Source organism: Eulemur rufifrons, chromosome 7 (assembly GCF_041146395.1).
Source record: "Eulemur rufifrons isolate Redbay chromosome 7, OSU_ERuf_1, whole genome shotgun sequence".
Taxonomy (NCBI): domain Eukaryota; kingdom Metazoa; phylum Chordata; class Mammalia; order Primates; family Lemuridae; genus Eulemur; species Eulemur rufifrons.
The window spans coordinates 12596457-12622056 of record NC_090989.1 but is presented as its reverse complement, the minus strand read 5'-3'; the positions used below and the strand labels follow the sequence as shown (position 1 = coordinate 12622056).

The 25600-nt window shown below is 44.2% G+C and overlaps 1 protein-coding gene across 1 annotated transcript in view; it reads left to right on the top strand.

Annotated features, from left to right (window-relative positions):
* Positions 1-25600, top strand: part of HUNK (hormonally up-regulated Neu-associated kinase) — a 105315-nt gene that overhangs the window by 66069 nt on the left and 13646 nt on the right. Inside the window, exons 5-8 of the mRNA XM_069472368.1 lie at positions 6676-6803; positions 15117-15252; positions 20370-20532; positions 25483-25566. Coding sequence (XP_069328469.1) covers positions 6676-6803; positions 15117-15252; positions 20370-20532; positions 25483-25566 — 511 coding nt within the window. The remainder of the gene's footprint in view (positions 1-6675; positions 6804-15116; positions 15253-20369; positions 20533-25482; positions 25567-25600) is intronic.

The window sequence follows — 25600 nt, the reverse complement described above, 5'->3', positions numbered from 1 at the left end:
TTGGAGGTTTTCCATTATTTTCAGTTGTCATTATTTTGGGAACCATAAAAAATATCCCTAAAATCATTCACTTTTTTCCTTTACTCTAGGTGACTGAAATATGATGTGTATGCATATATATATGTGTGTGTGTTTGTATATGTATGTATGTATATACACACACATACGCACACATATATCTCCAAGGAAATGAACTTTGAAATTTCAGACACAAAAACAACACAAAAATGTTTATTCTGGTGCATCAAAGCTTTATTATTGCTATTTGACTTTTCCTCAGAGTGGCATATATGCCAATTCTAAAAAACTTGAATGCAGATGTACTCTTTAATTGAAAAGAACCAAGATTAACTTTATTGTCAAAATATTACAATGTTTGTTTGCAACCTCCAGTGAATCCCTACAGGTGAGGAAAACGGAAATTGAGAGTTCTGTCCTCAAAAGATTGAGAATGCAACATTTTTGTGACCGGAGCTGTTCTTTGCTCTCACTGGGGCCCCTGGGGTGGGTGAAGCATTTGTGTGAGGACACGGTGCCTGTGGAGAGCCATGCACAACACACTCAGATCACCTTCCTAGCTCATTGAATCTGTTTTCACTTACTGGGAAAAAACCCTACTCCCAGTACCATACCTTTAGGGAGGCAAGTTGACCAAGAGGTGCCATCTTGTTTCCAGCTTTCCTGTCTCCAGAGAGAACTAGGTATTCAGGAGGGAGAGCGAGAGAATTTGTTCCAGGCCTCAGATGCAGTGTTTTGTAAAAGTACTGTGAGATACCATCAGCTACTGGCAGGGGTCAAATAGAGGATGGTCTTGAAGACCCCCTCAAAATGAAGGACGTCAGGAGAAGGAGGTGGGAAGAGGAAACTCATGACTTCTTTTGGGAAGTTTAGGGCTTTTGACTTTAAAGAAAGAAACTTCCTTTAGCTTCTGAGGTTTTCTAGTTATAAAATCCAAGACTTTTTTAGTTATAAAATCCATGTGCATTCAACATAGAAGAGGAGAAGCATGAAAGGAAAAGCAACAAAAGTCTTCAAATCCCCAAGAAAATAATTTCTTGCTAAACACAGACCATTCAGTGAAGCAATGGTGAAGTCTGAGATTTTCCAAATGGATGACTCTGTTCCTGTTCTACTTTTGAGACCTTAAATTGGAAGTTGTATTAATGCAAGTTGGCACTGAAAGGTGGAAAGGCATTACTTTCAGGTGGAGAGTTATTTTTAATTTTTCCAAGGCATTTTCTTTCTTAAAGAATGACATGGAATCAAGGTGTGTCCGTTGAAGGTGCTCTCAGCTGCACTCTGACATGAACAGGGCAGTCCCTGAGGCTCTTGTGCACCTGCCCTGCTAAGACAAGTGAGCAGGTCCTCTGCCTGCTCTGTGGCTCTGCCCATTGCTCTGTCCCTTGCATCTGGTTAAAGTCGCCGGTGACTTCTCCAGGGAGCTGTGACTCTGTGTCCTTTTTCTTTGGGATGGCAGGTGATACCCAAACTTTTCTTCCAGGGAATATTTTTGGGTACCACACTAGATATCAGGACCACAATTTGGCTTCTGAGTTAATTCCAAAGATTCCACATTTGTGGTTCTTGGGGCCTGTTTCCCTCTCCTGCCAGCTGCCCCTCAGCAGCTCTCTTTCCTCCTCTGGGACATCAGAGTAGTCCACGCTGCCCAGTATCTGGATTTTCTTCCACCCAGCAATGACTCACCCTTCTTTCTTCCTGCTGGGAAAACCCTGGTCGTGTTTGCTCGGTGCCCTCGCTCACCCTAGTCTCCCGTCGCGCTCATTCTTTAAGGCTGTCTTTGATTCTTGGGAATCCCACGTCTGCCATGGAGAACCGGAGAAAAGCCCCTGGGCCATATTTCAAAAGACCCATCAGGAAATTCTGAGCATGTTTTGAAACTCCTACTAATTCTATGGGATTACAGAGGTTTATAAACCGCATTCCACATTTTTCCCTTGGTATTCTCACATACTTCTGAAATGTCAAAGGGACTAGATTTCTCTATATGCAGATATTAAACATGTACGGAAACTCTCAGGGAGAAGAATTAAGATGCTCACTGTGGTTTCCCTTTTAAAATCTCCTAGCTAGAATTATATGACTATTAATGGAGGTTTCCATTATTATTTGGCAATAGAGTGCAAATATAATTGCATCTTTTCTCCTATTATATTTAAAAAAGTTTTTTTATGAAACAATAGGTCACTTTCATAAAGCATTTAATGTATACCCAGGACAGCATTTGGCTCTTTCTGTGGCCTAGTTCGTGTGAGCCTCTTCCAACCTGAGAGGTAGGTAACATTATCATCCACATTTTACAGGTCAGAGACCCTAGGATGAAAGAGGTAGGTCTTCTTCAAGGATTTGTGACTGCTGTTGTTGATGGTAAACTCCTCCAAGAGACATGAAATTCTAGAGTCCGTCTGCAAAGCCATCAATCAGAGTTACTATCACAGCCCCTCGCTCGGTCCTGGTCAGACCCGGCATGTGGGGTTCACTGGAGCTGTCCCTAAGACAAGCATCTGTTAATTTCATCTGTGGCCCCAGCTAGATAATGGAGAGAGGGAAAGGCCAGTGTGATAGGAAGTGACTTGAGGAGATTTTGGTCATCTTTTGAAGTTAGGCAGTGACAGGAGGCAAGCAATTTGGTGTCTCAAGGTCTCCTTGAAGAAAGAAACTTTGACAAAGGGTTTGGAGTTGGTCCTCTGGCCTCCTACATGCCCCAAACCCCTTTAGTTGGGTGGGTTCCTTTGCCGTTACCGTGACATCCTACCTTTCAGAGGCGTTCTGTGCTGTAAGATGCACCCCACCTGTGACAGGAAGCTGTGTGTTCCTTGAAGGTAGAAGGAAATATAAAAGGTCATCATAGGGCACTATTCTGCAGTCTCGAGGATTGGACACTGGCCTTTTAAAGGAAGAACATTCTTGATAACTCTGTGTGCTGACTCAAGGCATTTTATTTAAATGTTACTTACAAGTGCAGGAGCCCCAAATTAAACTCACTTTATTTATGGCCAACTAAAAAACCAAAACTCATTTACAAGTTAAATATAACTGAGGCTAAAAGAACCCCAAAATATTCAAATTAGCAACATTAATTTAATGCAGCGGCTGATGTTTTATGGGAAGCGAATTGCTGTGCGCAGTGTGAGTTGCTTCTCACTGCCGGGCGCAGGTTCTTTGAGCTTATCAGGCCCAATTTGTGCTGACTCAACACACACACACACACACACACACACACACACTTTTCACTTTTCCAGTGGCTTTCAAACTTGAGTGTGCATCAGAATCGTATGGGGGGCTTGCAAAAGCACCCCCAGAGTTTCTGACTCAGTAGGTCTGGAGTGGCACCCAAGAACATGCATTGTCAACAAGTTCTTAGGTGGTGTTAATGCTGCTGGTTTGAGGACCATACTTTGGGAACCGCCCCACTATTCCACTTTTCCAATCATCAGGAGACTTTTTTTCCCTGCAGATGTAAGCATAGATGCGTCACTGACAAATTTATGCCTGCTCCTTTCTCATTAGGCTGTGACAGTAAAAGTGATTTTTTTTTTGCAAAAATTATGCATTGGTAAACCAATGCAAAAGCAGGAACTGAAACGGAGTGTGTGTACGGTGGAAGGAGTTCTTGGTTATATGGTGGGCATCTGATGCCCCTGGCTAAGCTTTGGGAAATGTTTTAGTATACCACCAAAAAGAAAATCAAAATTAGAACTGCCAACCCCCCGAGCATGTGTTCGTGCACTTCAATTTGAGAAACACTGCATGAGTTGGGCATAATAAAACACTTATCTGCAGGAAAAAATGATATTGTGTAAGTACTAGGCTCTTCAGCTTTACGTACAACTGTTAGAGCCAAGATTAGGCACACAGAGGCGGTGAGCAGGGACAGAATTTTTCTCCCTTTAGCTCAGTTCACTCCAACTCTTGTTGAAATATTAGGTCTTTGCTACAGAGCATGATAACTTTAAAACTTATTAACTGCATGAACCCTCTGGTGTGTATTCAGGGCTGAGAGCTGGATTGTTGAGGGAACTCCAAACGGTGTCATATAAAGCACAGACAGAGGGCCTGGGGTCCTCAGCCTGGGGAAGACCCAGAAGGGTAGGAAGGTCCTGTTCCAGTTTTTAAATATGTGCAGTGTGAACCACGGAAGAGCAACTGATCTTGCTCGCCTAGCAGTGGGTAGAAGATGTATACGTCGGCTTAGTATTGGGAAGCGTTCCTCATGCACAGAGTCGCCTGAGTGGAATGGGTTGGCTCAGGAGTGTTGGAACAGCCTGTCTCGGTGGCTGTGCAGTGTTCCCCAACAACAACTTTGTGGGATGTACCAGAGGGTTTCGGTCCATAAAAGCCACGTGTCCAAGGCCTCTTTGTATGCAGAAATTCTATAATGTTGGGACCATTTTAGCTTTCCCTCTTTTCAGTCTCCAAGAATTCTCCAAAGCAAGGATGTGTAGCTCTACCTCAAACATGCCCCAAATGCAGCATTGCGCAGTAGGTTCCCAAACGTATCGCCAGCCCTAGTACTCCTTCCCTCCACACCCAGCTGTCGCTCCTCCTACTTCCTCAGTCCTGCCCCTGTTACCACCGCCGGTCCAGCTTCCCAAGTTTGCCATCGGGCACGTGCCCCCTGTAAAGGTCCCCATTTTGTCTTCGCCTCTGCCCTTCTGTTGCACGCCACCTCTCCCATTCCGACTTTAACAGCAACCTGCGGGGTTTACTGCTGTAGTTTGCTGCTTCCATTGTGAACCTCTTTAATCCACTTGTACAAAATGACCGCTCCCCAGATTATTTGACCATAAAGCTTTTATTCACCTAACATCTCCTCCTCCCCGGGGATGTGTTCCGCCGCCCTGCCAGCAGGGAAATGCTGCTCGGGGCAGCTGTGCGTGTGCCCTGTTCATTCCCGTCTCCGTTTCTTTCTCTCCCTGTAGCCCGCCCGCCGGCCAAAGGCACATGAGCTCACACACAGACTCACCGCCTGAGAGATCTCCCTTCTTCTCATAATTTATAAATTCTCTTTCTCCCTTAATCGAACCCTTTTGTGGTCAGAAGCCGCACAGCTCAGCATTTTCTTCCTTCCTTTGCGCTCACACCACTTGAAAGGATCGTGCTCATTTATTTGTTTACGTGTCGACAGCCCATCTCCTTTCCCGCTCTAAAGCCAGGAGGGCAGGTCCTTCCCGGGCTCCCCAGTACCTGGCACCTATAACCCTGCCTGGGGCAGGGAGCCATCCAGCAAGTATTTGTGGAATGAATGTTTATGTATCTGTCTCCTTCACTCGACTGTGAGTTCAGGGCGGGAACCGGGTCTTAGCGTATGTCTGAAATTTGAGAATGGCCTCTGCCTAGGCCCCGGTCCCTGTCGTTATCTGGAATGCCATGATTCAGAGGTGCCTCCACGGAATTGGGCCTCAAGGGTCTTAATTTTAGTCCCATTGGATTTGTTTTGACTGGAAATCTTACTGCCTGTTTTTAAAGCATGTTCCCTTGGGCGCTTTTGAACACTGGAGACCTCTTGGTAGGCAGGCATTTCATCCCCATCAGGAAATCTCATCAAAATGATATTAGGTTTGCACATCAGGAAAATAAAAATCCGCTGAGAAGATGTTGCTGTTCTCTAGATTGGCTTTGGATATAAGCAGTTAAGCCCACTCAGAAGGTATTTCAACCACATCTGAGATACTGGGGTCAGGGCCGGTGTCAGAGTCTCACAGTAAACAATAAAATTAAAAAATAAAGAGGGAAAGGAAACCTCCACAGGAATTTCTGCAGTTACAAGTCAAAGCAAAATTTAAGAGTGGAGCAAAACACTGGGGTTTGGTATGAGGCTTCGTTTCAGAGGGTACGAAGTGGTGCCCCGGCTCGATAGCTAGGCTGTGACTGGTGCTCCCAGGCAGGGCCTTTCTCTGCATTTTTTTTGTTTGTTTGTTTTTGAGATAGAGTCTTGCTCTGTTGCCCAGGCTAGAGTGACATGGCATCAGCCTAGCTCACAGCAACCTCAAACTCCTGGGCTCAAATGATCCTCCTGCCTCATTTCCCGAGTAGCTGGGACTACAGGCGCGTGCCACCATACCCAGCTAATTTTTTCTATTTTTAATAGAGATGGAGGTCTCACTCTTGCTCAGGCTGGTCTCAAATTCCTGAACTCAAGCAATCCTCCCATCTCTGCCTCCCAGAGTGCTAGGATCACAGGCATGAGCCACCGCGCCGGGCCTCTCTGCATTTTTTTGATCTGGTCTCTTCCAAGTTCCACCTTGTAAGCCACCCTTGGAGAACCACATAATGACAGGACTACTCTTATTTGAGGTTCCTAACATCTCCCAGCTGTTTCTCCCGTCATCTGGTCCAAGCGTCCTTGCTGTTGACATCTTCCTACCCCAGCATTCGGAGAGGGCAGAGGGTCCTGGCTCCACCTCTAGGAGGTGGCTTTTGCTGTCCTTTAAACTCCTGTTTATCTCCGTGGTCCCCTGTCTGAGATGCCACACTCGGTGCTCCCGTCTGAGCCTTTATCGTGATGCTGAGCATTCTAGAAAGACGACTGTGCGGAGGGCCGAGGGCAGCATGGAAGCAGCAGCGTGTGGAAGCTTCAGCTAAGCCCGTGTCCTCTTTGTCTTGCCCTCCCTGGGGCCTGATTCTGGTCTCACTCGTCGCTGTCTCTCTTTCCAGAGGCGTGAACATGTATGCCATGCTGACTGGGACGCTGCCCTTCACGGTGGAGCCGTTCAGCCTTCGGGCTTTGTACCAGAAGATGGTGGACAAGGAAATGAACCCCCTCCCCACCCAGCTCTCCACAGGTAACACCCCTGCCGCTCCGGATTAGGGCTCAGGACTTTTGTTCTGCCCAGTTTGGGTCCATTTGTGAAGCAGTGTTTGTTTTGCAGCGATGGTCTTATGACTACTCCATGACTGAGTTTCTTCCTAGTGTTAAAACTAAATCTCAAAAGGTGGTTGGGTTTCCCATCTCTAAGCAGCCACTCCCTGCGTCTCACCTGTACCCTTTCCTGTTCTGTTCTAATTTTTCAAACCCCTCACTTCCTTCTTCCTCCTTCTGCACAAAACACGCAGATCAAAAGGATCTAATAGTCTGCATTTGAAAAATAATTGCGGGCTTGATTGTCTTAAAACTCACCATATAATGTTGACTTGGAAAAGAGGGTTTGTAATCACATTTCTATTGTGTCTTCTTTAGTCAATTCACTGTAAAGAAATACTGATTTCATTCAACTTGGGTCTGTGATTTGTTTTGTTAGTTGAGTTTCTGAGCCTGTTCAAAAGCTTTTAGATATACGTAGCTTCAGTTACTTCGTCAGACGGAATCATCAGGTGTGTTTGAAAAGTATTCTCAAACTTTACCTGGTTTGCATTTCAGTAAACAGTTTGTGTTGAGGTTTGGTTTCAAATCCAGTAAATTAGTACAATTTGTTCTTTTGTTTGGTTCACAGTTCACAGTTCAAGTTTCTGGCCTCAGTGTGGCTTTGATGATCATTTAATTGACGCTTAGAATAAACTCAGCTTTACTGAGATGAGTCTTTTGACCTAAAAAAAAAAAAAGTAATTATTTAACTTCAACTTATGATACACGGTTAACATATAGCATTTTATTTTACCGCTTTCATGTATTTTTCTCTTGAATTTATACAGCATGTGTAAAGCTGAGCTTGAGTTTATCCATGCCAAATGCAATCCAAGCTGAAATGCATTCTTGTGTGTAATTATCTAATTCAGCCCATACTTTCACCTTTAAGGAGGGTAGAGTCTCTGGAGGCTGAAAGCAAAGGAGGCATTATGTCCTTGGGAAGATAAGTTACAGTTCCGTCATTACAAAAGAAATATTTTTGCACTGAGAGCCATAACTCTTGGAGTTAGGAAGTGTGCAAAATATCGAACGGATTGTTATATTTTGGTTTTAGAGCTTCCAGAAAAGTAAGTGCTGCAGAGCTCCGAGAGGAGTGCTCGTTTATTCATTCACCCACTCGATCCATATTTCATCTTTATTAGCTTGTTCCATGGATATATATTGCGTGCCAGTCGGGTGTGTTCCAGGGTGAGGAGGACAGAGAACAAACCAGACGGTCTCTCTACTCTCATAAAGCTTAGTATCAGCGGGAGAGGCAGAAAATTAATGGATAAACAAACATGTGATCTTTGGTAGTGTAAGTGCTCTAAATAAAATAAAATAAATCAGGATAAGGGGATAGTTTTTTTTTTTTGACACATTATTTTAAAGACTTTGTATTGTGACATAATTGTAGATTCACATGCAATTGTAAGAAATAACACAAAGAGTTCCGTGTACCCTTCACTCAGTTTCCCCCAATGGTAATATCCTGTATAAGATCACGACCAGGAGATTAGCACTGATAAAATTCATTGAGCTTGTTCAGATGTCATAAGTGTTACTTGCACTCAGGTGTGTGTTGGTGTGTTTTTAGTTCTGTGCAGTTTTATCACATGTGTAATTCGTGTGACAGCCACCACAGCCAAGGTACAGTGTGGTCCCATCGCAAGGATCCCTCTGCTGCTCCTCTTCCTCCCCTCTGCCTACACCCCATCAACTACCCTGTCCCCATCGCTATAATTTTGTCATTTTAAAATGGTTTTGATACAAGTTTTATATATAAGTAGCTTTTTTTAGAATAATTCCCTTGAGGTCCATCCAAGTTGTTGCACGCATCAGGACTTTGTTTCTTTTTATTGGTGAGTGGTATTCCCTGGTGTGGATATGCCACAGTTTGTTTAACCATTTACCCACTGAAGGACCATTGGGTGTTTCCAGTTTGGGGCCATTATGAATAAAGCTGCTATGAATATTCACGTATAAATTTTTTGTGTGAACGTGGATTCACTTCTCTGGAACAAATGCCTCAGAGTGAAATTGCCGGGTGGGATAGTGAGCACATATTTAGTCTTGTAAGAAACCGTCAGCCTCTTGTTAAGAGTGGCCGTACCATTTTGCATTCCCCTAGCAATTTTCTAGCGATCTCTGCATCCTTGCCAACATTTGATGCTATCATTATTTTTTAGTCTTTCTTTTTTTTTTTTTTTTTGAGACAGAGTCTCGCTCTGTTGCCCAGGCTAGAGTGAGTGCCATGGCATCAGCCTAGCTCACAGCAACCTCAAACTCCTGGGCTCAAGCGATCCTCCTGCCTCAGCCTCCCGAGTAGCTGGGACTACAGGCATGCACCACCATGCCCGGCTAATTTTTTCTATATATATTTTTAGCTGTCCATATAATTTCTTTCTATTTTTAGTAGAGGTGGGGTCTCGCTCTTGCTCAGGCTGGTCTCGAACTCCTGAGCTCAAACGATCCGCCCACCTCGGCCTCCCAGAGTGCTAGGATTACAGGCGTGAGCCACCGCGCCCGGCCATAGTCTTTCTTATAGGGGTCTAATTATGTCTCATTGTGAGAACAAGATGTGATATTTACTAATAAATTCGGTCTTTCAAAGGAGTCTCTTTAAGAGGTGTATAGTCACGAATATTGCCATCTCTCAGAGTGATTCTGAAGTTCTTCTGATGGCTCAGAGCCTATTTTGTCCTAAGTGACCCTTAACAAAGGATGATAGGAAGATGTTTGTACCCCCAAGCTTGGGAAGGGCAGACAGTGTCACTTTGAATTTCACTGAGACCCTGAGGAGCTGGAGAACTGCTGATCTGCTGCCTTCTCATTGTACTAGTTAGGACAGGTCAGGTTGTGCTGCGGTAATAATCAGCCCCCAATCTCAGTGGCTTAAGACAACAAAGGCTTATCTCTCGCTCATGCTACCTACATATCTATTGAGAGTTAGATCAAACAGTGAAGGGTTCTGCCCAATCTGGGGCCCCAGACTGATGGTGCAGCCACCATTTCCCACATTCTTGGTTCATGTAGAGGGAAAGAGGGAAAGGGAAGGAGAAGGTCTTGTCACTTGCACTCATAACTCATAGCTTTCTAAAACATGGCACATGGCTTCACCAGCTTAAGGGAGTGGGGCAGTACAATCTGACCATGTATACTGAAAGTGCAGAGCCAGAAATATTAGTTGAACAGCATCATGTGAGCCACACGCAGGCTGTGGGAGGAGGAGTAGGCAATTCAGCCTGCGTTCATCGAGGGATGGGCTGGGCAGCCGAGCAAGGACAGGTAGATTAATAACACAAGAAAATCAGTCTCATGCCAGGTGCAGTGGCTTATATCTGTAATCTCAGCAGTTTGGGAGGCCAAGGCAGGCGGATTGCCTAGGTCCAGGAGTTCGAAACCAGCTTGGGCAACATAGGGAGACCCCATTTCTACAAAAATTTTTAAAAATTAGCTGGTGTGGTGCCACATGCATGTAGTCCTAGCTACTCCAGAGACTGAGGCAGGAGGATCACTTGAGCCCAGAAGCTGGAGGTTATAATGAGCTGCAATTTCACCATTGCATTCCAGTCTGGGTAACAGAGCAAGACTCTGTCTCAAAAAAAAAAAAAAAAAAAAAAAAATCCATCTTACAACTTCAGGACCATACCTTTTTTTTACTCCCAATAATATTATATAGTCTTAGCAGGCTGGGATCTAAGTGGTTTTTGATTGTGAAAATTAAATTTACCCTTAAAGAAGTAAAAGTTACACTCCTGAAGATGTTAAAAAAGTCCAAAGGTAATTCCAAAGAAAAAATATTAAGAATGTTCCAGGCAATTTCAGCATCACTGGGGTTGGTGTCCGACCTCACATACGTATAATAGCTCCTGCTCTGAGCAGACAGTTTTTACTTTGGCCCTAAGCTCTGTGTGTGCTTGTTAAAGATCTTCACATGCCTGCAGGACTTTGTTGTCTTGACTTGTCAAGCATGAATTGCATTTCTATATCTGATTTTCCAACTTAGGAATATGGTAGCAACTCCTCCCCCACCCTTTTTTTTTTTTTTCTGTTGGGATATACAAATATGTCTCCTCAGCTGGGGTTTTGATCCTTTGTGCCAGATGTCAAGCGCAGTATTTGCACACGATAGAGGCTCAGGGAGTCTAAGTTGCTGACTCTGGTGTTACAGTGCACGTGATGACTCAGAGCTGGGAGTTGACCTGGTGCAGGAGGGCCCAGAGCATTGTACCAGCTGCTGGTGTAGCCCAGGGCATTTTATCTTGTTTAAGGGGTGAATGACTTTGGGTTTGGGCATCAGCTGCTATCCTTCTGACAGCCCCCTGTTTTTCTAATCCTTTGCACCCCTCTAAGTGTATCTCCTCTCCCTTCCAACAAGCCTGGCCCACCTTTACTGATGATACCATATGATACCATCTGCTTACATCCCAAAATATCAGTACTAGTTTACCAGTAACAAGAGTAGCTGCCGTTTTATTGAACGATCATGCGCTTTTCATGTCATCTTGTTTTTACACAGCTCTGCAAGGTAAGGACTGTTATTCCCCATTTACCAGGGGGGAAACTGAGTCTCGGAGAGATTAAGTCCTGCTTGACTGAAAACCTGGATTTTTCTACTGTGCTGGGCTGCTTCTCTCCCTTTTCTGGCCTTATTTAATGTAAGATGGGCCCTCCCCAAGGTTTGAGGGTGTTGTCTGCCGTCTCTATGTCTTTATGTTTTGAGTAACGTCAATCCAAATTGAAAATATGCCAGTTTCATTAAGTGTCTCGCTAACACACATCTCTATTAACTGGATGATTCTGTTACTCCTGTTTGTGATGGTCTCATCTGTTTTATTCTACTGCCCTTTTTTTAGATTAAGTTGGAAGAATTTTTACCAAATTGGAGTTGGAAACAGTGTCATTGCCCATGTGAATCCGTGGAGTGTGCTTCCAAACACCCGCCCTCGTCACTGTCATGTTAATAGTTGGAACACTGAAGCCTGGGGTGCCTTTCCCATTCTCTCCCCCCGACAGCTTCTCTCTGCTTGTTGGCACTTGTATGTCACAGAGCAGGGAGTGCCTTTTGTGACTTAGAAACTTTTCAGACAGCTACTTACCTTTTCATCGCCACACCTCGCCCGTAGCATTGATAATACATTCCGAGCAGTCATTTCGGATCAAGAGGGTTTCGTGGCTCGAATTCACCGAAGCAGAGCTGAAGGAGAAGTGTGAGCTTTTGTGAGGGTTGAGCCAGTGCTAATGAAGGTGTCCTAGAAGGTGTGACCATCAGACTGTCAAATAATTCTTTAGCTTGGGAGGTGATGAAGGGGGAGCTTAGGGTGGGGAGGGGATTCTACTTGTATACAGCAGGCTACCCTAACGTGAAAAGTCCGATGGCTTTGTCTGTTGCCTGTGGCCCTTCCTTTGGCATAGTCTCCGGGTGCTCACACAAGCCAGTCCCCACTTTGGGAGGCTGACAGCTCATGAAAGAAAGTGAGGTTTGCACTGGAGGAGCCTGTGCCGTGTGTTTTGTTGAGCAGGGTGATGGAGCACCCACGTGTTCACCCCACCTCTCCAGGCCTGATTGGAGAACCCACATTGTGTTAGCTCCGAAGGGTGAAGGGCGACACTTGGCTTTCTAGGACTGTGGGGACATGTGGCCATGCCTGGCGTGGCTTTCTAGGACAGTGGTAAATATTTTAATCTCTTTTGCCCATGAGACACAGGAATTTACAAGACCCTTAACACAAACTTCAAAAGAGCTCTAAGGGTGTTCTTAAAGTCCTTTTTGGAGAGCAATGCAATGTTTGCAATGTCCAAAGAAATAAAATTCGTCAGTAGAGATTTGAACTAAAATTACTTGTGCTCATCAGCAATTTGTGATGATGCGGAGTGCTTGGTTATGAAAATAGAACAGAAACACACATCCAGTTTGTCCTTAGCATTTCTGGTTAGTCATACTCTGAAAAAGTCCGGCAGCAGCCCGGCTGTTGTCCAGGTCCCCTGAGGGTAAGTGACGGCGATGTCTCAGAAAGCGTCACTAACTCCACAGCCTCCCCGATTCCATTCCTTAAGCCCACATCTTTTTTTCCCTTGACCAATAGATGCCCCTAGTTAAGATCCAAATAAATCTTGCAATGTAGAAGTATTTGGAGAAGGGAGGCGGAGATTCTGAAAAGAGGAACCTCTTTTTTTTTTGGAGACCTGTTTGCTTTTCAGACCATGAAAGAACATTTTAGGAAACTTTCATTTGGACACCCAACTGTAAAACTTACAGTAGGAGATGTACCTCATGACTGTAACGGCGTCCACATACATATTTTTACCCACTCAGTCTTAAGAGGAGATGACCTTCTGGTGACCTCAACAGTGCAATATGGGCACCCACCCTGGCAGAGTCGCCTGGTGGCATGGCCCAGTGAAGGTTGTTTCTCTTGAGTTGATTCAGGCACCACAACTGGCCCCTTTGTGATGGCGTTGTTTTCACCCTGCACAAAATGGGTTGACAGAAGACCCATCTTTCTTTTAAGAACAGCACTAAAATGACAACTTAAAGCCTATGAAAAAGTGAGAATTTTTATGACTTTTCCTCGCAAAACTGGACTATCTTAGGAAACACAAAAATAACTTTGAAGAGAAGGATAGAAAAATTGGGGGACTGAGCAAATTACGACTAATTTCTAGGATTTATTATTTGGTATATTGGAAATCAGGTACAAAGCTACATAAAAGAATATTTTTATATTGCAAAGACATTATAACCATGTTCCATAAAATAAAGAATATAGGTAAAGAAAATATCACAGTCCCACAACTCAAGCAGTCTTCATTTTGAAGTCATTGCTGATATTCTTGGGTATATGTAGATATGCTGTATATCTGCTGAACAATTTTGTAGCCTGTGCCCTTCACGTGCATCATAAACATTTTTACGTGTTGTGTAGTGGTCTCCGTTCTTGTAATCTTAAAGGCTGCAAATGTTCTGCTTAGAGACAAACTAGCTTCCTACCTCTAGTGCTTAGATGGACAGCAGGCACTCTGTGCATGTTTGTTGAATGAAAGGAAACCCAAGGCATTTTTAAAAATCATTTTTGCCTGGGATGGAAGGAAACAGGGTTGTAGGGATTTTATAGTTTGTCAACGGTTTCTCGTATCCTTCCTTTACGTACCACGCTCAGCATGACTGATGTGACTGCAGCGAACTTCGGGAGGCTGAAAAATAAGGACAAACTTTACTGGCATCCAGTCTGCCCAAGCAGCCTCTTCCTCTCCAGGGACGGCACAAAAGGAGGGGCCCAGCAGGTGGATGTGGTTCATAGCGTGGTACTTGCTGGAACTTTGTACACGAACTAGGATTTTTTTTTTATACTAGTGTATCACAGGGGTACAAACATTTTGGTTACATGAATTGCTTTTGTGCCATTTGAGTCAAAGTTGTAAGTGTGCCCATCACCAAGATAGCGTGCATTGTGCCCATCAGGTATGAATTTACCCATCCCCTCCCCCCTCCCACCTACTTAGTTTCCGCTGAGTTTTACTACCATATGTGCTAGAACTTTAAAACTTGAGTCTCTCTCGTGCAGGGTTAACACTTGACACTTAAACAAAACGGGTGGCTCTCTGGTGTCTCGACAGCTGATTGGCTGGGCTGGGTGGACACGGGCTCCGTCCAGTCTGGGCACTGCGTCGTCTGTTCACAGAGGGGAGGAAGTGGACGGCCACGGAGAATGGCTTCAAAAGAAAGCAGGACCTCACGGACCTCTTGAGACACTGAGTGTCCGTTGGTTCCTAATTAGAGGGTCTAACTTAGAATGCCTTTACCCTTGGTCTGGCTTCTTCCTTAGTGCTCAGAAACCTACCTTGAGAACAGGTACTTTGTTTACTTTCTTCCATCCTTTCAGCCTGTAAATAGAACATCTCTTCCGCTCACCTCTAAGTGGCAAGACCACAGGTAGTGTTGGGAAGTGCAGGGCGTGGGGAAACCCAGTCTGGTCCTTGCTTTAGCATGTACCAACTGCATCCCTTGTACTGGTAGCCTAAGTTCTTTGGATATGTGGCATCTCTTTTATAAAGAGAGAAGGAAATAGGATTTAAAACACCTCACCTGTCTCAAGGGAGGTGGGGTTGAGCCCAAGCTCTATGAATCATTGGATCAAAATCCTGCCCAGAGACTCAGAGAACAGATCACCCCAGCGGTGTCTGGGGAGTGGCAGGTGAGGTGGGGGTCGCCTGCGGTGGTGGTTGCCAGCCTATAACGTGGCTGTGTTCTTTCCTGCGTGTCTTCCAGGAGCCATCAATTTCCTGCGCTCTCTCCTGGAACCAGACCCTGTGAAGAGGCCAAATATTCAACAAGCACTGGCGAATCGCTGGCTTAATGAGAATTACACAGGCAAAGTGCCCTGTAACGTCACTTATCCCAACAGGTAATTTCGTGCACACAGAGGGACTCCTCCGTGGGCAAGATGGGGCCTGTCCTACGAGCCCTGAATAGCTGTGGATAGGAGATTCAAGGAAAAGCTGCGTTCTCTCTTGGCTGTCCTCCCTGCCTCTGCACCCCTCTTACGTACAGACAAGCCCATCTCAGCGCGCAGAGGAGGCACAGTTAGGGCCATCTTGTGTGGTTGTGCAGTGCGTCCCGTGGGGGCACAAGCTGTCCGAGGTGGCATCTTCCCCCAGAGGAACCTCTTTCTAGTTCACATGAAGGGACCATTTAGACTAGCTGTGGCCCAAGTGTCTGTGTGTGTGTGTGTGTGTGTGTGTGTGTCTGTGATTACGTGTATGAGTGTGTGCATGTGTGGATGTGTTTGTGTGTGTGTCCCTGTGTGTGTGATCCAGCCGTGACCTCACCTGCCAACATCAGGCGGATCCCATGGCATTTCGCCCTCCTCTTTCAACCCACCCTTAGTTTCCTCTTCTCCTTTGTTCTAGATGTTTATTTCAGCCCTAAGCACCCCCCTCCCCCACTCCACCTTAAAGTGTGGAGGGCGGGAAGAAAAGGCACAGGAGTCATTAGTGTCAGGCTGGGTCCCCGTGGGCTTGCTGTAAAGGGTCACCGTGTCAAGTTTCCACGAGCAAGTCTCGTGACAGCAGTCCCACAGACAGGAGCTCCAGCGTAGGTACTCTGACGGGCACCTTGTGTGGCCTGGGCTTCTGTGTGTGGGATACTGACTACAGATTTGAAAGCAAGTACGAGAAAACCTGTTCTTACATTGCTCCTACTCGTTTGATACATTGCTAACTAACCTGAATGGGACCTGTGGGCTCTCACTTTGGCTACGTCACAGAAAACATGGAGACCACATGGATCCAACGCCGTCCTTCTGCCTTCAGACCCAGGGTGGCCCACACATCTGGCCAAGCTTGGATGAGGATGAGAGAACCCTGACCAAGGGGCACAGACGGGGCTGAAAGGACAGGGAAAGGGATGTCCTCCATGGTCATATTTTCAATGCCCAGGAAGGTCTGGAAACATCCACCAAGCCTTATGAAAGCTGAAGTGCCGAGTTCTCCAGACAAGATGGGCAGGTGGTTCCTGGAAGTTCCTAAGGAACTTAAGGGGTGTGAGGGTCTGCGTCCACACTACTGGGCCAAATTTACACTCACCGTGACCATAGGGGAGGTGGTTTCACTCAGACACCATCTAGAATTCTAGCGTTTGGCTCATGGGAAGTAATTTAAGCAAAGTCTAGGTTACTTAGGTTACCAAGGGAACCTGGAAATAGATTGCTGTTTTCCAATACCGGCTCGATTTGGGCCAGTTTCTGAAACAGACACCAGAAATATTACCCGAAAGTGAGGCAGACCTCATTACCTATGCTCACGTGGAGAGCAGCACGCAGGTGTCCTTTCTGTTAAAGGAGGGGGCATTGGTGGCAGCCTAATGAGTCATTAGGCTAATGTAATCACTGTCTAAACGAGCAGGATCCATCCGCTCGGCGTAGCAGCTGTTGAAGGAAGTGGAGCTGGTATTAGACAGGTGCTTCCCCTCCTTGCTGGCTATATCTTCATTCACACAGAATTAGGACGCGGCGTCTCATTTTGTAGCTTTTCCACAGGCTGTAGACAGGCTTTGGTAGATTAAAACGGAAATTCAAGTGCCTATACTGGTGTTGCCAGATTAGAAGTTTTTGCATTTGGACTTGGTCAGAAGCATAAGGGCTGCACGTGCAACTAGTTAGGTGGATTGTAAAAAAATGGTTTGGATCTTATGTATTAAAGAAAACAACAGCTCACTGTCTTCTGTTTATGTTAGCCCATTACTCATTTTATACTAGAGGCAAATTAGTGTTCAGTTTTTAAGTGATGGAACCAGAATTCTAAACTGTTGGGGGAGGGAGATGTTATTTACAGTTCCATTTTGAAAAATGTTTATCTTTAAGGCAAAAATGTATTTTTTATAATTATTTTTCTGGTTTTACCAGCACATAGATAAAGGGAGTAAGAACATGGAACTAAAGAAAAGAATATCTGCTTTAGGCCAAGCGTGGTGGCTCACACCTGTAATCCTAACACTCTGGGAGGCCGAGGCGGGTAGATCGTTTGAGCTCAGGAGTTCAAGACCAGCCTGAGCAAGAGCGAGACCCTGACTCTACTAAAAATAGAAAGAAATTACATGGACAGCTAAAAATATATATAGAAAAATTAGCTGGGCATGGTGGTGCATGCCTGTAGTCCCATCTACTTGGGAGGCTGAGGCAGGAGGATCGCTTGAGCCCAGGAGTTTGAGGTTGCTGTGAGCTAGGCTGATGCCACGGCACTCTAGCCTGGGCAACAGAGTGAGACTCTGTCTCAAAAAAAAAAAAAAGAATATCTGCTTTAAAAAGTATGTTTTATAGCCTCAGATTTAATTATTTTAAATGTTGTCAATGTTTTCCTTCGGAAAAGTAAAGAAAATAAAGGTTTCATGTTTTCCATCACTCATCTGTAAGACCTTCTCCTATGAAGTCATTTGGGCCTCCAAGTTGGTCTCCAATAGGCAAGAGGGAAATGTCTTTAAAGGTAAATTTTTTATAATAAGTGTTCATGCCTGTCAGTCAGCAGATGTTTACTGGGTGCCTGTCTCCCCTCTCTGATCTGGGTGCAGACATTTTTACAGCACCAACCTTGCTGCCTCCTGTCCCCCAGCAGGGGCCTGAATATGCTCTCTGCCCCTCTCTGCGCCTCTCTGCTCTGGAGAGGGTGGGAGGGAAGGAGGTCATGCGTAATACAGGACAGAATTAGACCAAATTGGATCTGTGGTTTAAAATGGATTTCATGCGAATTTGCTTAGTTCAAATTATATCTAGTGTTCTGGAACATTTTACCATTCTCTGTATCACCCAAACATGCAACAATAATACAAATTCAATAGCTGATGTTGGAGAGCACCAAATATATACATTGTTTATTAGAAACGGTTTAAAATATTATTCTTAATCAAGAATCAGTGAGTCTGCATTATGGCAGAACCCTTGGGTTTTGTTCTTGTTGTTTATGCGGTACTTTTGGTTTTTTGGTGATGTTTTGTTTTAAGATAGAGTTTCTCTCTCTCTCTCTGTCACTGAGGCTGGAGTGCAGTGGCATCATCATAGCTCACAGCAACCTCAAACTCCTAGACTGAAGCAATCCTCCTGCCTCAGCCTCCCAAGTAGCTGGGACTCTCTTGCTCAGGCTAGTGTTGAACTCCTGGCCTCAAGCAATCCTCCCACCTCGGCCTCCCAAAGTGCTAAGATTATAGGCAGGAGCCACTGCTCCTGGCCAGAGCTCCTGTTTTTGAAGACAATAGATAAAAAGGGCAGAGATGGCATGTCTGTCCCTGTGTACCTCCCTCCTCTCATCTCTGCCCGGGGTGGGGGGGGCTGCAGCACCGCATGCCCTCTCTGGCACCTGCTGCGGGGTGCAGGGGTGTGGCCTTGCCAAGAGCCCGGGCCACCAGCATGATCTGATTGGCCAGGGGCAGGGTCACACCCATATTGGAGTTACCAGGTATTTTCAAACAACTGCACCCTCTGTGTTAAGTGTTCTGACAAACCTCAAGTAGTGTATTTTTTTAAACAAACACACTATTAATATTTTTTACCACTAGTCATTCCAATCTCCCTCCCACCCATTATCTAGAATTTGTAATCTTGTGGCACACAGGAGTGCGGAAGGCTGGTTTCATTATTCTTCTGGCATGGTTTTGTGGGTTTCTTTTGGCCAGTACTTAGTCAATTCTAGGGGAGGGAGAGCTGGTGTAGGTTCCACCGACAACTGGAAGACGGTGGTCAGGCCTAGTCTACTCTTGGCGCCCCTACCGACTCAGGGTGCAAACTAGGCAATCTGGTCTCCTCTTCTTCACAGTGATGGGGTTACACTGTGGGGTTTCTCTGGCATTATGGTTCTGAGGTTCTATCAAAAATATTTTCAGACCTTTGGCAGAAGCTACAAGCTCTGCAGTCAGATGAGGTTGCTTCCTGCTCAGAGCGTCCTATTTGCACCTCTCTTTAGAGGATTTAGAATGTTCTTTTGGCACATCCCCACTACCAGCACGCACACTCCTGATAACTCCCGCTTGACTTCTTGCTCTCTGCAGCCGTTGCCCGTGTCTGTTTATTTGAGAGGCAGTGAATGTGCAGGGCTGGCATCTGGACTCCGGCCAGGCTGCCTGGGGGTGATTCTGGGGCTGCTGCTTCCTGCCTGCGGGACCCTGGGCAAGTTACTATATTGCTGTGAGCTTCAGCTTCTTCATCTGTAAAGTGGGGACAATGACAGCTCCTACTCATAGGACTGTCGGGGGGACGAAGTGAGTTTGTACTCTCTCTTCCCCGCTGGAATGTAAGTTTCAGGGATTTGGCGGGTGAATGAATGAATGAGTGAATAAGTGCATGCCTGGTATTTCTTTGGCATTTTATCCCAAAGAGTTTAGCTTCATAGTGCCCCTGTAAAGTAGCTTTAGCCTGCCTTCCTCTGAGAGCACCCCCACATTACAGCTGAGCTCCCCACGTGTGAACTTGGAAGCTCTCCCTCTTCCTCTAACCATGGTCTGGCTGCTGCCCGAGCACCTTCCTTTCTCAGCCCAAAACCCAGATTAAGTGTGGCCTCTATCCATGGCAACAAATACATCGTAAGGAAAGAATGTATAATTGGAAAGAAATTTAGGGGACAAGTGGGGACTTTGAATATAATCTGATTATTAGATGATATGAAGGGATTATTGGGATTTTATTGGGTGTGTTGATGGCATTGTGGTTCTGCCGGAGATGTTCTTGATTTTGAAGATGCACACAGAAGTACTAAGGAGTGAAATGTCATGATGTCTGTAATTTAAAATACCTTAGCAAAAAAAAAAATAGATGACGCAAAGTGTCAATTGGCACATCCAGGTGATGGTGTGCCTAGGTAATATGCTATTCCCTCCACTCCTCTGAGTACATGACATTTTTCCTAATGAAGTGAATGAGTGAATGAGGAGTGAATGCACCCGATTGGGCACAGGGGGCCTGTGGGGGCTGACTCTGCTGCCATGGGTGAGCCCTCCGTGAGGGTGGAGGGGTGACTGGTCTCTGTCTCCGCCCGGCAGGATTTCCCTGGAAGACCTGAGCCCGAGCGTGGTGCTGCACATGACGGAGAAGCTGGGCTACAAGAACAGCGACGTGATCAACACTGTGCTCTCCAACCGCGCCTGCCACATCCTCGCCATCTACTTCCTCCTCAACAAGAAACTCGAGCGCTATTTGTCAGGGGTAAGTGGGACCCGACGGGAGGTTTTCTCTGCTGTCTGTGGAAAAAAGAGCTCTTCTCCCCAAAGTGTTTCCCAGTTGCTGACACTGGATCCAAGCCGCTAATTTTACCTAATGTGAGGCTGAGTTTCCTGAATGTGGAATAAAGTAGAAGCCAAACCTGCTTCTCAGGTAGCACTTTTTGTCTGGGATGTTTTGCAGATATTCTCCCACGGAGTTAAGCCCTGGGCAGAATTACGAGGAGATTCAAGCCTCTTTTTCCTTCAGCTTCTCTGTTGCCTATTTTGTTCTGCTACCCTTTTGCTCTTTCGGTTCCCCACATTGGAGGTTTTGGGGGCTCCTCTGGCAATAAAAGTTAGGGAGCGGTATCTCTGGCATTCATCTCTGAAGTGTGGCATGGGAGGAAGCCGCTATTTACTTTTACTTCTCCAGAAAATAGAAATGAATTTGAGCTTCACTAACTTGACCCTGACACCTTCACTCGGTCTGGGTGTCAGAAAGTCCAAGTGTCCCGTGTCACATATGAGTAACAGTTGGGGTCTCGCAGCATGGGGTGGACAGTGGTACCCTGACCCCTTGGTCCCCTGCATCATTTTTGGGTAAGGGAATGTACATGCTTTGGTATCTAGTTATGAATAAGTCATCTCTCTCCGAATGGGCAGTGGCTCAAAGAGAATTCTGCAAAAGAAACTGGATCCAAGACAATATGGATGCTACTACATACAACTTCTGCTTCTACTCAGAGTGGTGGGTACTGACGAGATCTCACAGGAAGTCAGCCAGAGAAGCTCAGAATTGTGCGGAAGCCCATCTGAAATTGACTGAGTATCCACTGGCAGGAAGGGCGACCTCACCCTGTGTATATTGCATCCTGAGGTGTGCTGGTGTGGGGTTGTCACCTTTAGGAAGACATTTAGAATCCAGAATGTGAGGACAAACTTCTAGAGTTTTTTCAGTGCTATTTAAAGTCACCTGCTAGCCCAGTGTGTCACAAAAGTCCACCAAACAATAGGCTCAAAAAGCCTTTTTTGAGTTTTCCATATTAGAGCAAAAGATAAAAGTCCACCTGCATTTGAGGCAATGATCTTCTCCCTGCTGTGGCAAAAAGAACCAAAGTAATGCCCAGAAGACAAGATGGTCAGAGTGCGTCTCTTGTTAGCACATAGATTTGGGAGACATGTAGAGAACACTGCTGAACCTGTGAAGAGCTTTATGTGAGGTTTGTTAAACAGCTGGATGAAAGTCCAGATGTTTCCACGCTGATTCAGCTTAGGATATGTGCTAGATTTTGCTTCAGGAGGAAATTATCTACAGAACTACTTTCTTTTTCTTTTTGGGTGAAACACCAAAGGAAAGATGTACACGAGAAGAAAGATGCTCAACAGTAAAAGGCTTTTAAAAATGTGAACAATGTTTTATGGGAAAAATAAAGTGCTCTGTGTAAGCAGGGATGGGGTGGCACTTCTGATGGGGACAGAGTTGTAGTTTGAGGCTGGATTTTAGAGATAGTGCCACTGTGGCTGCATCGCTCAGGGGAAAGCTCCTGTGGGAGAGATGTCAAATCTAGGAAGACAGGACTTTCAATGCACAGTATATTATTTATATTATTTTATTATGTGATAAGGAGAGACGAAGAAAATCTCTTGTATCACATAGCAGTTCTCTGTTCTGTCATCATAAGGAACTTAGAGGACATATTGGACTTGAAGCATTTTCTCTTTTCTTTTTTATAAGAAGACAGTCTGTCCTGAATTTCTTTCTTGTCCTTTTTCATTGCTATTTATTACATATTTTATTATTTACATGACATATTAGTACAAACATACATGCTTATAACTTATAAATAAATATGCATGTGTTGTAGGTGCCTGCGTACAACTTTTTCACCCCTAAGGGCTCAAGGTCGTACCACTTGGAGACCATACTATGCTATAAAGAGTAAAAGTTAAAAATTTAAGTGGTTCTCAAATAAAAGGAAGAGAAGAAAGTTAATACACTGACTTTCAAATGATGAATGCTGTTTAAAAATTTGTTACTAAAATATGTTTTCATGAAACTACATTGTAAAGTTCATGATTTCATGTATTAAAGAATGACATTGCTACCTTCCTAAGTAAGTTAGCAGGTTCAAGCATTCTTCTTTTGGCAGAACTAGTTCTTTGGGTGCTGACTGAGTAAGACGGAGGGGTCTTAGTTTTTTAAAAAGTTTCCTGTGGCTGCTTCCCCACGTGCAGAGACAAACTTAGGTCATTCACTCTCTTCTTAAACAATCACATAGCTCATCTCAAGCCAGAGAGGCATTCTGTCAGAGCTCCTGGGCCGTGTTTTCGTTCTGTCCAGGGGTCTTGCCATCTTCTGCCTTCCTGCTTCTCCACTTTGCCCAGCATCAGGGTTGTCAGTGTTGCAAAGCTTAGGGTGGCTTTGTCTACTGGGAACATTCCCTGGAAACTCAGCTGATATTGTTCCAACTGGAAAAAGGATATTTTAAAAAAATTAATTTTTTAATTAACAAAATTATATTAATATATGTTATCATGTCCAACACAATGTTTTGAAATATATGTACCTTGTGGAATGACTAAACAACATATATAAAAACCACACTTACTTATTATCATTTTTTTGTGGTGAGGACACTTAAAATCTACTCTTAGTGATTTTCAGGAATATAATACTTTGGTATTAACTATGGTCACCGTGTTCTACAATAGATTGCCTGAACTTATTCCTGCTGTCTAACTAATGTAAGGTGATGTCTCATTGTGGTTTTAATTTACATCTCCCTGATGATTAATGATGTTGAGCACCTTTTTATATACCTGTTGGCCATTTGTATATCTTTTGAGAAATGTCTTCAGGTCCTTTGCCCATTTTTTAATTGGGTTATATGGATTTTTGCTATTGAGTTGTTTGAATTGCTTGAATATTCTGGATATTAACCCCTTACCAGATATATTTTTTGCTATTATTTTCTGCTATTCTGTAGGTTGTCTCTTCACTCTGTTGATTATTTTCTTTGCTGTGCAGAAGCTTTTTAGTTTAATGAAATTCATCTGTCTACTTTTGTTTTTGTTTTGGGATCATATCAATAAATCATTGTTCAGACCACCGGCATGGAGCTGTTCCCCATGTTTTCTTCTAGTAGTTTTACAGTTTCAGGATGTACATTTAAGTCTTTAGTCCATTTTGAGTTGGTTTTTGTATGTAGTATGAGATATGATTCTAATTTCATTTTTCAGCATGTGAATATCCAGTTTTCCCAATGCTATTCATAGACTGTCCTTTCCTCATTGTGTGCTCTAGGAGCCTTTGTCAAAAATCTATTGACCACAAATACATGGATTTACTTCTGGGCTCTCTATTCTGTCCTATTAATCTATGGGTATGTTTTTATGCCAGTACCATGCTGTTTCAGTGATTATAGCTTTGGACTATATTTTGAAGTCAGGTGGTGTGATGCCTCCACCATTGTTCTTTTGGCTTAAGATTGCTTTGGCTATTTCGGGTCTTTTGTGGTTCTATATGAATTTTAGGATTGTTTTTTCTCTTTCTATGGAAAATGTCTTTAGAATTTTTATAGGGATTGCATTGAATCTGTAGATTACTTTGGGTAATGTGGACATTTTAACGATATTAATTCTTCCATTCCATGAACATGGGATCTTTCCATTTATTTTTTTTCTTTCATCAATGTTTTATAGTTTACAATGTACAGGTCTTTCACTTCCTTGGTTAAATTTATTTCTAGGCATTTTTTTTGTAGCTACTGTAAATGATATTGTTTTCTTGATTTCACTTTTGAATAGTTCATCATTAGTATGTGGAAACACTACTGATTTTTGCATGTTGATTTTGTATCTTGCAACTTTACTGAATTTGTTTATTAGTTCTAACAGGTTTTTTTTGGTGGTGTCTTTAGAGTTTTCTATGTATATTATCAGGGTCTTATATATGATAAAAAAACAGCTACTTGCCTACAGTATGGATTTTCAGACCAGGTATGTCTTATGATATAAGGGTTAAATGTGAAACAACACAATAAAACTCACAACTGTCCTGAGAATCCATACTTAGGCAAGTGGCTGTTTGTAACTAGAGTGAATTAATCCCTGTAGACAACTGTAGCTAGTCTGCTCAGTAATTTCCACACATACCTAATTTAATTGTACTATATTCACTGTCCCAGTTATTAATCTTATCAACCAATTACTAACACTCTGTGTGTAATTTTGAAGCCCAATCTAGTGAACTAAAAAGTAAAACATTATACCTTAATTGCCATTTCTTTTCTTATCTCTTGGTTTTCTCTTTTTAAAACCAAGAAGCATGTATTTTAAGTTGGAAAGCCTGTAAGGACGTTCGTTAACTATTTGTGGGTTGATAAATTAATCAGCCATTTCATTTCACCTGTTTCCAGACAGCATTGCACCTACATCATCTCAAATGCAGTTGTCTATCTTCTTCTTTGAGCTACACTGTGAATTGTTGTGGCTTTCATTTCGGTGGGATATGTGTGTGTGCTGTTTTAAAATAAAGCAAACAAGCAAGATCTATAGCCTGTTTCGAGGTTTGATAAAGCAAGTTATTCTACCCAGCTCCCCTATTTGGTTTCTGCTTTCACATCTTGGAGAAGTTTTTATTGTAAAAATGAAAGAACTGAAGCCTAGCAAGGTGCAGTGACTTGCTCACGGTCACCTGGCCCTTTGCTAGCATCTCATGTGCTAGCAGAGCCAGTAACAGAAGTAGGTCGCCTGACTGTGGACCCAGGGCTCTCCCCACGTTGCATCCTGCTTGCTGGCCATTCTGGGGTGAGACTTTGCATTGCAGTTTTCTGGCCTGCCAGCCATTTGCAGCACTCTCTCAGCCAAGGACTGGTTTAAACATTAATGACTGCTTAAAGGACATTTCTATTTCTGAGCGTTAAGCCATACTCTTTCTTTTCTCCTCTGGCAGAAATCTGACATCCAGGACAGCGTCTGCTACAAGACCCAGCTCTACCAGATAGAAAAATGCAGGGCCACCAAGGAGCCCTATGAGGTGGGTGACCCCCCGAGGCAAAACGTGGGGTCTC